Source organism: Limulus polyphemus, unplaced genomic scaffold (genome assembly GCF_000517525.1).
Source record: "Limulus polyphemus unplaced genomic scaffold, Limulus_polyphemus-2.1.2 Scaffold66, whole genome shotgun sequence".
Classification (NCBI taxonomy): domain Eukaryota; kingdom Metazoa; phylum Arthropoda; class Merostomata; order Xiphosura; family Limulidae; genus Limulus; species Limulus polyphemus.
The window spans coordinates 1226057-1242092 of NW_013665676.1; the positions used below are offsets into that span (position 1 = coordinate 1226057).

General features: G+C 30.9%; 1 protein-coding gene across 2 annotated transcripts in view; it reads right to left on the reverse strand.

Annotated features, from left to right (window-relative positions):
• The window catches only part of LOC106465171 (protein enabled homolog), a 32693-nt gene extending 17761 nt beyond the window's left edge, over positions 1-14932 (reverse strand). Inside the window, exons 1-5 of one of the 2 annotated variants that reach the window (XM_022393522.1) lie at positions 14827-14932; positions 14081-14119; positions 8525-8693; positions 1936-2107; positions 910-1105 (exon numbers count right to left, since the gene is read on the reverse strand). In XM_022393522.1, the coding sequence (XP_022249230.1) occupies positions 910-1105; positions 1936-2107; positions 8525-8693; positions 14081-14085 (542 nt within the window). In that variant the 5' untranslated portion in view covers positions 14086-14119; positions 14827-14932. The remainder of the gene's footprint in view (positions 1-909; positions 1106-1935; positions 2108-8524; positions 8694-14080; positions 14120-14826) is intronic. The other variant, XM_013925376.2, reaches the window with a different exon arrangement.
• Positions 14933-16036: the final 1104 nt, after the last annotated feature.

The window sequence follows — 16036 nt, forward strand, 5'->3', positions numbered from 1 at the left end:
CATTGTTTTTTTGTTTTTTTGCTGTTGACAGTTGATGAAACATAAGCCCAATTTTTATAATAATGGTACTACCACACCAAGTAATTTTTTATTTAATAAAATACTGCACCTAAAATCACAGAATCATAACACATAAAAAGCCCAGAATATTCTATAGCTATCACAATATTTCTGGCTTTCTAACTATGCAATAAGAGCCTTCTTGATGTGTTTCCTGTGAGAATAAAGTTTGACCTAGAGGTGAAATAGAGAGATTTCTGTACAGAAAATAATGTAATATAATACTCCACTTGATAGATCAGAACTTTGACTTTCTTTTGGTTATAAATAATATAGTATTAAATGTTAGAGAGAAATATTGGCAATTTGTGAAAGTGAGAATGTGACAGGTGGGCATGGCTAGAAGGGTCTTATTTTATAGCTTATGGCTCTATAACCAAATAAGATTGAAGGCTATAAAACTTATGCTTTGCTTGAGTAATAACTATATAATATTGAGTAATTTACATTAAATTTTGTACTTCTCAGAGTGGTGGTAAATAAATTAGAGAAGACCTAGAGAGCAAATGTCACAATTTTCATACTAGAGAAGACTGAGGATTTTTTAAAATATTTCCTGATAAAATTAAAACTTAAAATTTATATAATATTAAAATTAGATTTATTAGTTATGTTTTGATGTCAAGTTTATTTGTATATATTAATAATAAAGTAGTTTAATTGAATTTTGAATGTAGCTATGTGAAAGGTTGTAACGTGCATTTTGACATACCCGATGCAAAATGGTTAAGGTGAGTAAAAATAAAGTTATTTAGTGTATTACTCTGCATAAAACTATGTTTTACATAAATACTACAAGAACAAGTGAAATATTAATGTTCAGAAGAACAATATGAGAGAAAAACGTACAAACCAACTCCTTCTCCAGTGTGATTCTGTGCTGGTTGGCCTATTTGCTGATAGACTGGTTGTTGCTGCTGTTGGTATATTGGTTGTTGTTGTTGGTATACTGGTTGTTGTTGCTGTTGGTATATTGGTTGTTGTTGCTGTTGTTGATAATGCTGAGGCACTACAGGTGGCTGAGATGGTCTTGGAAGTGTGGAATCTAATCAAAATATAAACTTAAATATCCATGGTATTTTTATGAGCTTAACTTTAGTACACTGAGATATGACAACATGTTGGCTTGTTTAACATATACAACAAATCTCACAATGACAGGTTTATCAAGTCTCACATCATAAGCACATACTCGTAACTATCATTCTTTTGCTTTCTCTTTATTAAATATAAACCTCATATTTTCTTTTTTTTTTCTTACATAAATATAAACCTTTTATTTGGAGAGTAACATCCACCATAAAAATTTTTAACATAAAACAAATAACTGTTCTTCACTCAGAGTAGTCTGTCATCCCAGATTCATTTCCAAAACCAGAAGGATTACAACACATCAATAAATTTATTGCATTATTCCTGATAATAAAATTGTTGTATTTTAATAAAACTCATTAAAAAAATACCCTTGACCAGACACAGTTAAATGAAATACATATGACAAATAAATATAATAAATGCACATATCAAGGTTGTTATTAATGCTATTCCACTTTTAACTCAGCATTATTTTGTTAAAATCATTCTGTTTTTTTAATCAGTTACTACTGTAAAAAACAGACAGTTAAACACTCAGTTCATTTCATATTAGGCCTCATAAACTTTATCAGTTTAAGGAAATATAAGTTTCATCACAAGTTCTTGATAATTATAAAAAAGTTAAAATAAAACTTTCAGATCCACACCTAATATTCCCAATTACTGGTAAACTTTATTAACATTACAACAAATAAAAATTCTAAAGCATGGTGGGTTGTACAAGACCACCAACATTTTTCAAAGCCTTAAGACATTGAAATAATGTTAGTATAAACTCACTATTTTGATCAAGAACCTCCAAGGTCTTGGACATAGTTTGTGCAAAAGCATATGCATCATCTTTGCTGCTGAAATTGAGACCATAGACCTGACGGTTATCTCGCCATTGATGAAATGTTGGAGTTGCTTTATTGTACTTCAAACCTTTTAGAATGGCACAATTAATTACTACCTGAAAAACAATAGAATGATGAGGCTTAAATTAACATATTTTTCTAAATATCTTCTTCTAAAACACAGTAAATGTAAACTCAAAAGCCCTGAACATTCACGAAGTATAACATTTGACCTTCACAGATTATAGTTTCTGTTCCTTAGACAGAAATTAACTCATAATAGCTGCGAATATTTAGCAAAAATACCGATTAAATCAAAAAATGAAGACACATTTTAAGAGCTTTAGTTTTTGATCAAGAAATGCGCATCTGAAGATACCAATTAAGATGTTCTAATGAATGAAGTGCTGAAGAGCTATTATGAGCAAAATTCATGAAAACATGTAAAATGGGTTTTAAATCATAATGATATAAATGCAACTTTACTTAAAAGTAAAGTTCATACAAACATTTTAAGAGCTTTAGTTTTTGATCAAGAAATGTGCATCTGAAGATACCAATTAAGATGTTCTAATGAAAGAAGTACTGAAGAGCTATTATGAGCAAAATTCACGAAAACATGTAAAATGGGTTTTAAATCATAATGATATAAATGCAACTTTACTTAAAAGTAAAGTTCATACAAACATTTTTAGCATACTTGAACAAAAGAATATCAAAAGTCATGTGGTATGGATGCAAGAGAGTAACTGATGTATAGAACATGAAAAATATGTGACAAATCATAAGAGAGTTTATTTTTAACTTTCATATTATTTAAGTTAGTAAATAATTTGCATATTATTGTTTGTCTAGATTCATTGAAACACTGTTTTAAATGTTGTAAAATGCAGAGTACCAAGTAATAAGTCATATCTGAACTAAGATCTCACAAACTTCACATGAACAGTTAGTATCCAACATTCATACATTATCATAATTATTAGACATATTTGTAAACAGCTCAAAATTGCTCTCTCTCTCTCATTGCACACTCATTTTGTTCATAATGTTATACAGACATTATGTTTAAACATAATTCAGTGATTTTACACAGATTTTCTACTGAAAACACAGATCTGCATAATACTGGCATATGTAAAACACACACTGTGATAAAGTTTCTGACATCACTTGTGATAATTCAGAGTGTTTTGTAAACATCAATGCATAAAAAGTAGATGAAAACTGTGGACACAGAAAAACCAGACCAACTACCATCATGCAAATAATTAGATAGAAGAAACAGTTCAGTTTGATTGGTTAACACTTACTACATAGTTTTTAAAGCATTTCAATGATTTTATACTTGTTTAACCCTTCCAGCATGGGCTGGGAAGAATCCACGAAGGTTTTTTTATTATTTTTCTTTCATTATCTTACCTAACAACTTTCTATTTTTATGATTTTAGTTACTTTTATAATAATAAACAGTTAAAACAAATGAAAAATAAAAAAACCCGTAATTAAATATTTTTATTTTCAGTAAAGCTTTTTTTTTCGTTTTTTTTTCTTGTAATGTAACATTACAGGTTGTAGGTAAGTAATCAAAGTATAAAGAAAATAAAGCTTGCAAAATAAAATGGATAGTATTGTTAGTAGTGATTACAAAATTTCAAAGTACTTATGGTCAGAGTTTACACTCTCATCTTTTCACACTTATTTTCTGTAGTTATTTTATTGCTAGTAGATTAGTTAGAAATTACAAGAAACAAAATGAATAGTACTCTGTTCTTTTCAGTATGGACAGTAAAGTTCCAAGTAAATCTCCTGAGAATTTCTTTTAATCTTTTAACACCTATTTCCTACTGTTAGTGGCTGAAGTAGAAACCTGCCAAATATAAAGCAATGAATCACTGTTCTTGTTCAGGTGTTACCGTACTTTGACACCATCAATATCAAATAAGTTCATGCCCCATAATTCCCAGAATTTTCCCTGATTTGAAAATACAGTGGAATAGGATATATCAACTTGATGACAGTATAATGGTTACAATGACAACTGTCTAAAGTATTATAAAATGTTTATGACTTTGTATAAAGTCTGGGCAAATCCAATAAGTCAAAAAGCAGAAGTATCCTACAGAAACTATTTGGATCGCTGCTCTGAGAACACAGTAGGATACAGTAGTTGCACCAAGAATTGTCTACAGTACTTTATAAAAGTGAGAGAAAATATTCATGATATGGCTCTGTACAAAGTATAAAGTTGTATCCCATCCAATAAACTTGCTAGTTACCTCAGTTGGTGGTCAGGATTTAGCACCGGTATAGGTGTAAATGCATGTAAGTGCTTACAGACATTTTGTTTCCTATATTACCATGCTTACACAGTAACCAATAAATGTGTAGTTTCCAGTAATATAAATATGACTCGTTTTGGTTGGGCTAGTATCTTTGGCTTAGCCTTCTTGATTGTAACTTGAGAAACAAATTATTCACCAGCAAACTGCAGGATCAACCAGGTGTTTATGCAAAGATGTTCCTTTTCTTGTGTTAATATCAGTTGATCAGTGATAAATTTACTTCTTAGACTTTCACTAATTACATAATCTTCTCCTGAATTGCCAAGTTTTTAGTTTTTTATAATTTTGTTTTATTCTACCTCAGTGTAAACAAGTAGAAAAATAACACAAGTTCTTACTTTGTAAAATACAGTAACATAATGGCTACCATACGTTACATGTGTATATATATATATAAAACAGTAAATAAAAAATATTTGGAAAAACAATGATCTCTACTGCTTACATTGCTACAAAGTCCTTGTTTGCACTCATGAGCCATACTTGCTAAGCGTCATTCAAATTCACATGTGGAGATTGAAAAATAATTTTTGTAGACTTTATATAAGCATTTTGGAATCAAAATAAAATTATAAATTACTATACTAAATTATTATAAATTATATATTACTATAAAATTGTGCTACATTGTAGAAAACACGGGTTTAAAAATATGGGGGGGGAGGTTCGTTATAATCTAACATTATCCAAATTTATTTATTAACATTGATATATTTTACATTATCTGAAGGTTTATCTACTTTTGAATAACATGTTACAGTTTTGGAAAGTCTGCATACTCTCTTTTTTTACTATTTACTGAACAGCCATGTAAATAAATGATCTGAGCCAATGACTCAAACTGGACGAAGGCTATATCACTTAAGGAATGATTGGTTTGGATGGTAGAATTCAGTTGAAATGAAACTAGGATAAAAGTATGCTTGATGACACATGTATGACTAATTATGCAGTTCCCACTGGTTGGATTGTGAGTCATTTAGTTGATAGACCTGTAATGTTACTGCAATTCCACCACTGATGGGGAAATTTTCTATAATATAAACATTTCCACATTTCAGGTAATTTTTGTGTAGGTGTTCTGGAATCATAAATGTGTACTAATTCATTTGCTTAGGTAATTGTTTTATATGGTAAGTTAACATTTTTCTGAACTGAAAATGTATTTCCAATAATACTTACCTCTCTCTATCTAGGTACTGTATATATGTACCTCATTCAGATAATGGATCACTTTTTTGAGACATAAACTGGCTTTTAGTGGGGGGGGGGTGTCAGCAGAGGTAAGCATTATTGGAAACACAGTTCTAGTCTTAGAAAATATTAACTTCCAAAAGACACTTATGAGGAGATAGTGGACCTCCTTCCATGAACAATATACAAAACTGACATTGATCAAAAAGAAGGGCCATGCACCCCCCCAACCTGATAGCTTTGTGTCAAATCTGAACAGGAATTATGAGTAGGCTCCTACAGAGGTTGGTGCCACTCCTACTGACAATTGGGAAAAACATCCAGGGACATGAGCAGGAGGGTTCCCAACTTCATCTTCTTCTCCAAGAGTGGAGGAACACACTTGAATACTCTGGAGGAAAACTTCTGTCTGACACCCCAGCAACTGAAAACTGGGGTCGGTAAGGACTCCCGAGCAAACTGACCTCGATGTATTCAATCTGAAGATCAGCAGGGTCAGGCAGGATGCCCTTCAGCTTTACACGTGATAGTCCATGAGTGGCGGTCCATAATAATTAGGTAATACCATCCAGTAGGTGCCTAGATGGTCTTATGGAACACCCCATTTCAACAGAGCCTGTTGCAACCTGTAGTAATTATAGTGAAAGTGGTTGCTAGTGTGGAATTGAAAAGAGAAAGCATACCTGCCTGGGCAACACTCACCACAGAGTGGGATCCAGTGAAAAATAAAGGGACTCTGGAAATAAAAGAGTATATTATTGAGGAAAATACTCACCTCTGCTTAAAATCTAACAGATGTGGTCAAAATAGCTACAGGGGGTAGTTGAAAACCCTCAGGTAAGAAGATAGGAAAGTATTAGGAGTAGTCCACATACCAGCCCACACAATGTCTTCCAGAGGGCAATTCAACTGGGCGAATAATGACATAGAGATATCACAAATCTGGTGAGCTGTGGCATGCAAAAGGTTCCTCTCCTGTAATGATAATCCATTATATGCCATGTAAATCAATTTACGAAGCCACCTCGTTACAGTAATGGGAGATAAGTCACAGAAAATAGAAGAATTCCAGTGAATGAACAATCAATTCCTACTACCTCAAAATGAGTTAGTACAAGCCACATAATTCTTGTGGGGCCTAACAGGACATAACAAATGATCAGGATTGGAGCAGTCATAAAGGTGAGAAATGGCTGGCAAATAGATTGGTGAGAAGGATCTTCCCCTTCCCTAGCTTCCAGAGGCTTGGAAAGAAAAGACCTATCGGGTAAAACAGGACAAATGTGGAATGCTAAAGAGTCTGATGCACATGGATTTCAAACAACTCTGACCAATGACATCCACAACCGAACAACAACAAAAAAAATACAATTTCAGAGAAAGATGAAACAACGAAAATGAAGCTAAGGGCTCAAAGGGAGGATGTGACAATGCATGTAAAACAACTGTAAGATCCCAATTTGGTAACTGAAATGGTCATTTGGGTCAAAGAATACAAAAGGATTTGAGCATACCTGATAGTACTGAGGATTCAAAAATCTTCCAATATTTGGAATACTGAAAAATGGTGGATAAGGATGCCTCATATAAAGCCACCATAGACGAAGCAAGACCCCTCTCAAATACTCAGGTCATAAAATGGGAAATGGTAGATACTTTAGGATAAAGAGAGTTTAAATTCCTCTTGTTACACTATTGACAATAAGTATTCCATTTCAGTTGATAAATGGTCATGGTTGGCCTATGGAGAGATATAATTAAGTACAGAGAAACCTTAGTAGTTAAACCCTTATGTTGAGGAAAGGACCGCATAACTTCCAAGCATGAAGATTGAGTTTCCTAACACAACATTCATCAAGTTATTGTGTTATGTTCACTGTAGTATTTTTGAGGAGTTCCAGTAGTGTTCCTCTTACCATAACCAACCATTTTACTTGAGCCCGTTTGTTTATGGTAATTATTGAAATTGTCAAAACGAAATTTAACATTTGTATCAGGTTTTTTTCAAGGAATGTTGATGAGCATTTTATGGCATTTTCAAGGTGTAGGCCCAAGTTGTTTGATGAGGTATGAGTGAATCCACAATGTTGTGTTAACGATGTCACAGTGAAATTGCAAGAAAACTGCAAATATAAACTTATGAGTTGCATGTATCCTAACATTACTGTGAGTGATTTTGTTTTACTTATGGGTAGACAACTTTTTTTAAGCAGAACAACCAAAGTCTGGTTAATGGTTGTCATTGAGACAACCATTCAAAATGCCTTAAATTTGCTCACTGTAATAGCCTAGTATTTCATTATTCTTTCTGATGCTGTTGTCCTGTGTAGTCATTCAATAAAAGTTAGAAATCAGCCAGTAAATGAAATAAATATAAAAACATTAACTATTCTTGAGAAAAAATACTTTGTTTTATTTATTCAGTTTATTCTCTGAATAATATTTCCAAAATCTGCTGTATTGAAGATACTTATAAACACTTATCAGATATCAGTATACCTGAATGTCACACTAGCATAATAAAGCAGTTAAACAAAAGCTAACTGACAAGAAATTTACATTCTAAGTGCAGACTTCACTATTAGCTCGTATTCTCAATTAACATGTACATATCCTCAAGTTACAATCTAAAATGGTGTTTAAGCAGTTTTGTGTTCATGAAATAGCGAGTTTTAATTTTTTTCTAAACTTGTCAATTTACAGTTGTTTTTTTAATGAACAAACCAAATAATTTTTCAAATGGTAGATTTTTCACTTTGACAATAATTGCAGTTTCTTTCACACTATTAAATATATGTTAATATAGTAAGTGTTTATCATTTTTCTCAAATTCTGTTTATATCCAAATTTTACTTTAAATATACAGTTTTCTTTATTGCTTACCAAACTAAAGCTTAAAATGCTTAAACTCTTATTTCACACTATAATATTTATGTACTTGTCTTGCACATATACATCAATTAACTTTTCAATTCATTGAATGAAATTACTTACTTCATGGTCCTGCAACTTACGTCCAACAACTCTAAACGTGTTGTTAACCACATGCTGATAAATATGGACTTTAGAAAGTCCACTAGATGATCCACTAGGTAGCCATCGTCGGTTAAGGTCATCATAGACCATGACTGAGGCTCTAGCTGAAGCTATAGATTGTTCTGCACTATAAGAAATAACAATCTCAGCTAAGTTTGAAATTTCTTATTTTACTCACGTAAATACTCTATGCAAAAGATATGGATTTTAATTAAAATATACATCTTGTGTTTATTTTAAAATGTTATGATGATAACATACGATTAGTTTCTAGCACATGATAAGCATTTAACAAAACAAATTTATTTAACTCTCCTTATATGGCTCAGTCATTTTGATCTACCTTGCAACCACCATGTAACTACTAGGTAACCATGAAAGTATACATACTATAGCTTTTAATACTGAATGAAATTTTAAAGCTTTTAGTAAACATTACAAATCTTTTGTACAAAAAAAAAATCAATTTTTTTATTTAAGAAATTTCACTAAAATGATTTTCATGTTAGATTAAAAATACTTGATTCATCTTATAGTTTCTACAATTTATTTGCAGAACTTTTAGAACCCCCTAAATGAACGTCAAAAGTTATTTTGGTGCTACTATAGAGTGAGGTCTACCTCCTGTTAGTACTACAGCGTGAGGTCTACCGCTGCATTATCCATCCCTCATGGATATCACACATTTTCATACATTTATTTTAGCGATAAACACTTAATTTGATACATTTTTATACATGTTTGATAGACCTGGGTAGGCGACATATGGAGGTAGACCTCACGCTATAGTAGCACCGTTATTTTTCACTAAAACTTTATATTTTATCTGTTATTTTCTCTACCCTAAAACTATACAAACTCAATCCATTTGACTGACCTTGTAACCACCATTAAAAATAAGATATAAATCTAAATTACCCTTTATTTCTAGAATGATTGCAAATTGTAATAAACAATTAGTTATTTATCCTAAAATCTTCTATATTTTTCACAACAGCTTTCATTTATTTTATTTCTCTTTGAACCATGTCTAACTATGTAAACACTTGCACAAACAAGCTAAATGCTTTTATTTACATTTTCTTATCTAACTTAATAAGTTTCTAATTTTTACATTATAGTTACTTTTATAACAATAAATAAAAAATATACATAAAAAATACAAAATTTAGTATTTACATCTGGCCTCTTGTTTTCTTTTTTCTTGGTCTTCAACAAAACTTAACCCTACTTTTTGCAACAATGATGTGTAATAAACTAATTTTTATTCATTTCAATTGTGCAATTAAGAACAAATTAATAACACATACAAAGAATACAACGTCCTATTGTTATTATAATTTAACTATCTTTATAATTAAAGTACAATTGCCTTAAAATAATTCCCTTAGCTGGTCAAACCGAACTTGGTAATAACAACGATGAATCTGCATGCCAAATAATTCAAATGCTGTCATGAGAATGAGCTAACATGAAAGTAAAATTTTCTTTTTCTGTTGCTTATGAATAATGTAATAGCAAATGTTGGAGAGAATTACAGACATTTTGTTAAAAACAGGATGTGACAAAAAGTTGTAACTTTCTGGTTTCTAAGTAAAACAAGATAGTGGATGTTATAATAATTCAATTATGCCTTACTAAGATAAATATAAATCTTTAATTTGTGTTAAAACCCAGAAATTCAAATAAGGTGAAAAGATAATATAAATAGGCAATTGAGAGCAAAGAAATGTCACGTGGTAAGGAAAAGTGAAGACTGAGAACTTATTTAAATATTTCCTGTTGAAATTAAGAAATGAAGTCTCATATAATATTAAAATTTGAATTATAAAGTACACTTCAGTGCTAAGTTTACTGATGTACATTGAAAATAAAGTTGTTTAATTAAATTTTGAATATAATTCTACAAAATGTCACGAGTTGCACACTTTGACCCACTAGTATCCAGGTGATTAAACAACAACTTCATTATTCTTACAACTGTTAAAAAATGTTATAATTTCATGTTTAAATGCTAAACAGACTGTTTACAGTAAAAATACAAATGTGTTTAAGAATAATTATTACTCTTCATACAACTGTAACAACTAAAAGTTAAAAACCAGAAGATGCGTGAAGAAACCATGATCATTGAATTACATTAAACATAAAATAGGTTAAAATGTCAGTTTATTGAGTTACATTACAAAATTAACTACACAAGAAACATGACAAACCTATGTTCATAGAACTATTTTCAATCAATGGAATTATTTAAAAAAAAGATAAGGTCACAGAATTTAAAAGGATACAAAAAATACATATGGAAGCCAGGGTCACTAAATTAATCATATAAGGTATGCAAAAAACAGGATCACTAAATTAGTTTAGATATATGAAATATACAACAAAGCCAATATCATTAAATCAATTATACAAAATGCATGAGAGATCCAAGTTTAAGCTAATTATCATGAACCATGGTAATAGTTCATAATAGGTCATTGCTCATGTGTTCTTTATGATTTAATATTGTTCTGCCAGCCTACAGCAAAAATGGCTGCGAGTATTTTAATAAAACTTGGGCAATATTATTAAATGCATCATTATGCATTGTGTACGGTAGTTTTTAAGTTTATTTGACTACCTAGTAGTGTTATCAATTTACATTAAGACTTTATACTTCAAAAAGGAGTGATACATAATTATCAAAGAAAGAAGATTTAGAGAACTTACACCATGATTGTCATATGTGGTGGGTTTAAGATTTCATTTACACATTTTCTTAGCAAATTAAGACATTAAATGTTATATAATATAAAAATCTGATTTATCATGACCTCCAGTGGTGTTTCATAATAGGAATCATTCATTTGTTCTTTACTATTATTGAATATTTTTCTGCCAGCCTACAATACAGCTGTGCATATTGTAATAATACCTGGACAATATTACCAAATGCATCATTGTGCACCGTGTAGGGTAGTTTATAAGCTTATTTTACTACCTAGCAAATAACAGCAGCTGTAAAAACCATTCACACCCAATCATCTTAAGGTAGTCTGTGGTCTAATAACCTACTACATGCATACCGTATATAGCTGTGTGCAATGTGCAAGCCATGGATTGAATTTAATGTTTATATGGCAGGCATGACACCTGTACCATAGTGATTATTAACTTATTATTGCAACTGTATTGATATCATGTATCATTTTTGTATCAATGGGTCAAACATTATCTAAAAATGCTGGACATAAATCATTATTCTAAATACTTCAGAAAAATAAATTAGTTGTATCAATACTACATATTCTTCAAACTGTGGGAGTAAAAGCAATTCAAAATACCACAATAATATAAAATACCATTAACACAATCACATTTTCAATTTATTTGAGCTAAAAATGAGCAATAAACATTTACAAAGACCATAGATTTGCAACTTTGATTTTTTAAGTTGACAAGTTTTATCTATGCAAGTGGGAAGTTTAAATAAATCTATTCCACAAGTAAAAATTAGAATGGTAGCAAAAAATTTAAATTAGGGTTAGTGGTTAGATTTTTTTTTATTAGTTTATCTAAAACAGATGCTAATAAAATACACACACACACACACACACATATATATTGAAATAAAATTCTAAACCTGAACATTTTGCTACATTTTTATTTTGTAGGTTATTTGAGGAAAAACCCTTAAACTTGGTATCATTCATCTTCCTAAAAAACATGACGTGGTACAGAAACAGTTTTTATGTATGCATTAAATTGACCACATTTTTATTTTCTTTAAAATACACAATTTTAATGTGTTTTTTTTTCTCAAGGAAATATTTTTTATTTATCCACACAAATTTTCTAGATTCTTTTTCTTATGCTCAATCTCTGCCTTGATCCCTCAAAAGAAAGTTTGTGGAGAAAAAAAACTAACTTTCTTTTCACTGTTAGTTGACAAAAGCATTTATCACAAAGTATCTCATCCTTCTTTTCTCAAGATAAAATAATTCAAACAAATTAACCTATCTCCACACAATGGTCCTTCTCTGTTTATCTACCTATAATTATACAAGTCACATGTAATAGATTTTCTGCAAAAAAATATCTAGAAAATCATAGCCACCCATGAGTTCTCAATATTTTTACTATTTTGGGTGAGCTTAACTGGATAATTAATTTGTACAATGGACTTGTACATATGTGTCAAAAGTTTAAAAATGTTTATAAGCTTTATGTATAGATTATAATCTAAAAGAAAACAGGTCATGTTAAAATAATGCTGTTACACATCTACAATTATATGCTTCAGAACTGATGTAACTTTAAGAAATTTCACTTGTCTAGATGCAAGTAATTTTTATCAACATGAAAAGGCTATCCTGTTCTGACCAAGATGTTTGTTGAATTTGATAAAATAAAACATGGAACCATTTAGTCCTTCAAGTCTACCTACACATCTACTCCCAATAAAATGCACAAATTAAACCTAGCCCTTTATGTTTCAGGAAATCAATTCTCCTCTTAAACTGCTACTGGTGGCAATTCATTCAATAAACTAATCAGTAATAATCCTTTTAAAAAATACAAAACTCTCTTAACTGGAAACTTGTCTCTTTCCATATCTTAAGAGCAGGTCCTCTCATCCTATTGTTTTCAGAATTCAGAACAAAGAAATCAAAGGCCTTTATTCTATCAGTCCCTAGATAATCTTGTAAACTTCAATAAGAGTGGCTCTCATCCTTCTTTTCTCAAGAGAAAACAAGTTATCCTATTTCCATATGATAACTCTTCTGTCCCTGAAAACATCCTAGTAGCCCTTATCTCAACCATTTCCAATAAGTCAATGTTCACTTTTTTTATATGAAGAGCAAAACTGTACACAGTATTGTGATTTGTATAGAGATAATTACCTCTTCTGACTTGTATTCAATGGCTTATAAACACATCTTAATATTCCATTAGCTTTACTACAAGCAACAGAGCACTGCCTCAATGACTTGAGTGACTTATCTAATACTAAGCCAAGTTCCTTTTCTTCAGTCACACAACTGCTGTTATATACGAGGAACTGGGGGAAAGAAGGATAACAAAATGGACAGATATGGGTAGGAATGAAAAAGATAAGAATGTATTTATTTAGTACAGCACATAGAATAGTATGTGGGTTAAATAGGAAGAAAAGAATTAGATTATGCTATCAATGGTCAGGAGTGGAGGATAAACCTGATAAAGCAAGTGATATAGTAAAGGATGGTAGCAGTGATGTAGTCTTTGTAGTGCAAATATGGGCTATAATGCACGGAAGGGTAGGTCAGATGAACTATTTGTTAAGTAAAAGGCAATTAAAGGGCATCAAATGTAGATATTAGATGTTCAGCTTAAACATAAAACTCAAGAGTTTATATGTGTTTGTGAAATTTCACACAAAGCTACTAGCCATCCCTAATTTTGATGTGATAGACTAGAGGTACAATTAATTATCTCAGTAACACACAGATGAATATAAATTACAGGCATAAAAAATGATTGACTTACCTCATTTTAAGTCTTCCGATGCTGATAAACGTTCTGTACCTAAAATAAAAGTAAAAGCTAGGTTTATCTATGCCACAAAGATAAGATTTTAAATAATTAATGTGGCATGATAATAACTTTTACTGAAAATTGTTTAAATTAAAATCATAACAAAAAACTGGGGAAAGTTTCATAAAAATCATGGCATGGATGATGGAGTGTTGGGGTTAAATTATGTTTGGAGATGGCTTGACTAGGTAATGAATAAAACTATTATAATATAAGTGTACGACGTTTCGACAAGATTATATCATCCTCAGGTACAACTACAACTTACAGAGATACGTGTGTCTCTGTAAGTTTAATTGTAAACTACTTGTACCTGAAGATGGTGTAATCTTGTCGAAACGTTGTACATTTATATTATGATCGTTTTTTTCATTACCTAGCTAGTCAAGCCGTCTCCAAACTTTTATTTTCTAAAAAGTGGGTCCCTCGTGATCAAATTAAGGTTAAGTTAATTACCACTGACGCTGTGATACTGATAGTTATGTGTTATACTACTACTAGTTTTTAGACCAACTTCCTTGCTTTATTTTTAAAAAGATGGAATGAATCAGTATCAATATGATTAGACCTATGACACTAGTAGTACTAACGATGACTAAATCAATTTAATATAAAATAAACCACAAGCTATAATGTTTAACTTTATGTCCAGCACAGTAGACGTTATATTCCCAAATTTATGAAATTAATTAACGTACCAAATTCTCCTCCCTCAGAGGGACGCCATTAAGGCGCGCATAGAGCTCTGGGAACCGTAACTGAATAATAATGTTAAAATCTACTCAAAGTTCGTTTTTACACTAATTTAACTTGCCATATATTTATAATTAGAGAAGTTTTAACAAAATAATAATAATGGATCCAAAACAAGTACCAAATTTCTAGCAATTACTTATTACCAATGAAACTCGTGATATGAAGCTTGCAATAGATGGCGATATAGCCATGGGAAAATGAAAAGTGTTTCCAGCTAGATCTAATGAAGCTAACTGTAAAGGAAATAATTAAGTGTACAGAATAACTTTTGATTGGAAATCAGTAAATGATTTATTCAAAATATGAAGGAAAATTTACGATAACAATATACAGCTATTTACTGTAAGTGCAGATTTTTAGGGTTTACTTCGTAACTTATTTGTTCTTACACTATTAGCGTATATGGAAGGAAAAGGCTTTTAGCAGGAATTTGTTACATTCCACCAGATGGTACTGATGAAATTAATGAGAAATTTTACAATGAGATTAAAATTTCAGCCGTTAATAATTATGGGTGATTTCAATTTCAGGCATATAGATTGATAAATGTTAGAATCAAAACCATAAGGGAGAAAGGTATTTATAAACTGTATAAATGTTTTCTTCGCCAATTGGTCAAGGAACCTATTAGAAACAATGCTATTTCAGATTTATTGTTAACTTTTATTATAGAAATGGTTGAGAGAGTTGAAATTTAAGGTTAAGGATTGGATATGTGAGCCACTTGCTACTATTTTTGTAAGTTTTTGAATAGTGGGGAGGCTGAAACCGTTTTATTTTTCTAACGGTGGTTGAATTTTGGAACATGTTGCCTTCGGATGTTGGCAGCAAATAAGTGAGTTTAAGAGAAAACTTGATAATTATATGAACGATAAGAGTTGGCTTTGAGGGTTTTTGTTTATTTATTTAATAGTTTTAGTTTAGTTTAGAGGATGAGACAGTCTAAATGGACCAACAGTTCCCTTTTTGTTCTTAAACATTATGTTATGTTATATGTTCTTTATGATAGGTAATTAAAAAGGGAAAAACGCAGAGAGTAACCATCAGTGATTAGTAATTATTCCAACTTTTCCGTGTCAAATTATTCAGTGTCGTTAGAGTTAGTCCTTTTGAGTGGGCAACAAGATGAATAGATCACGCTTTATTATGTCT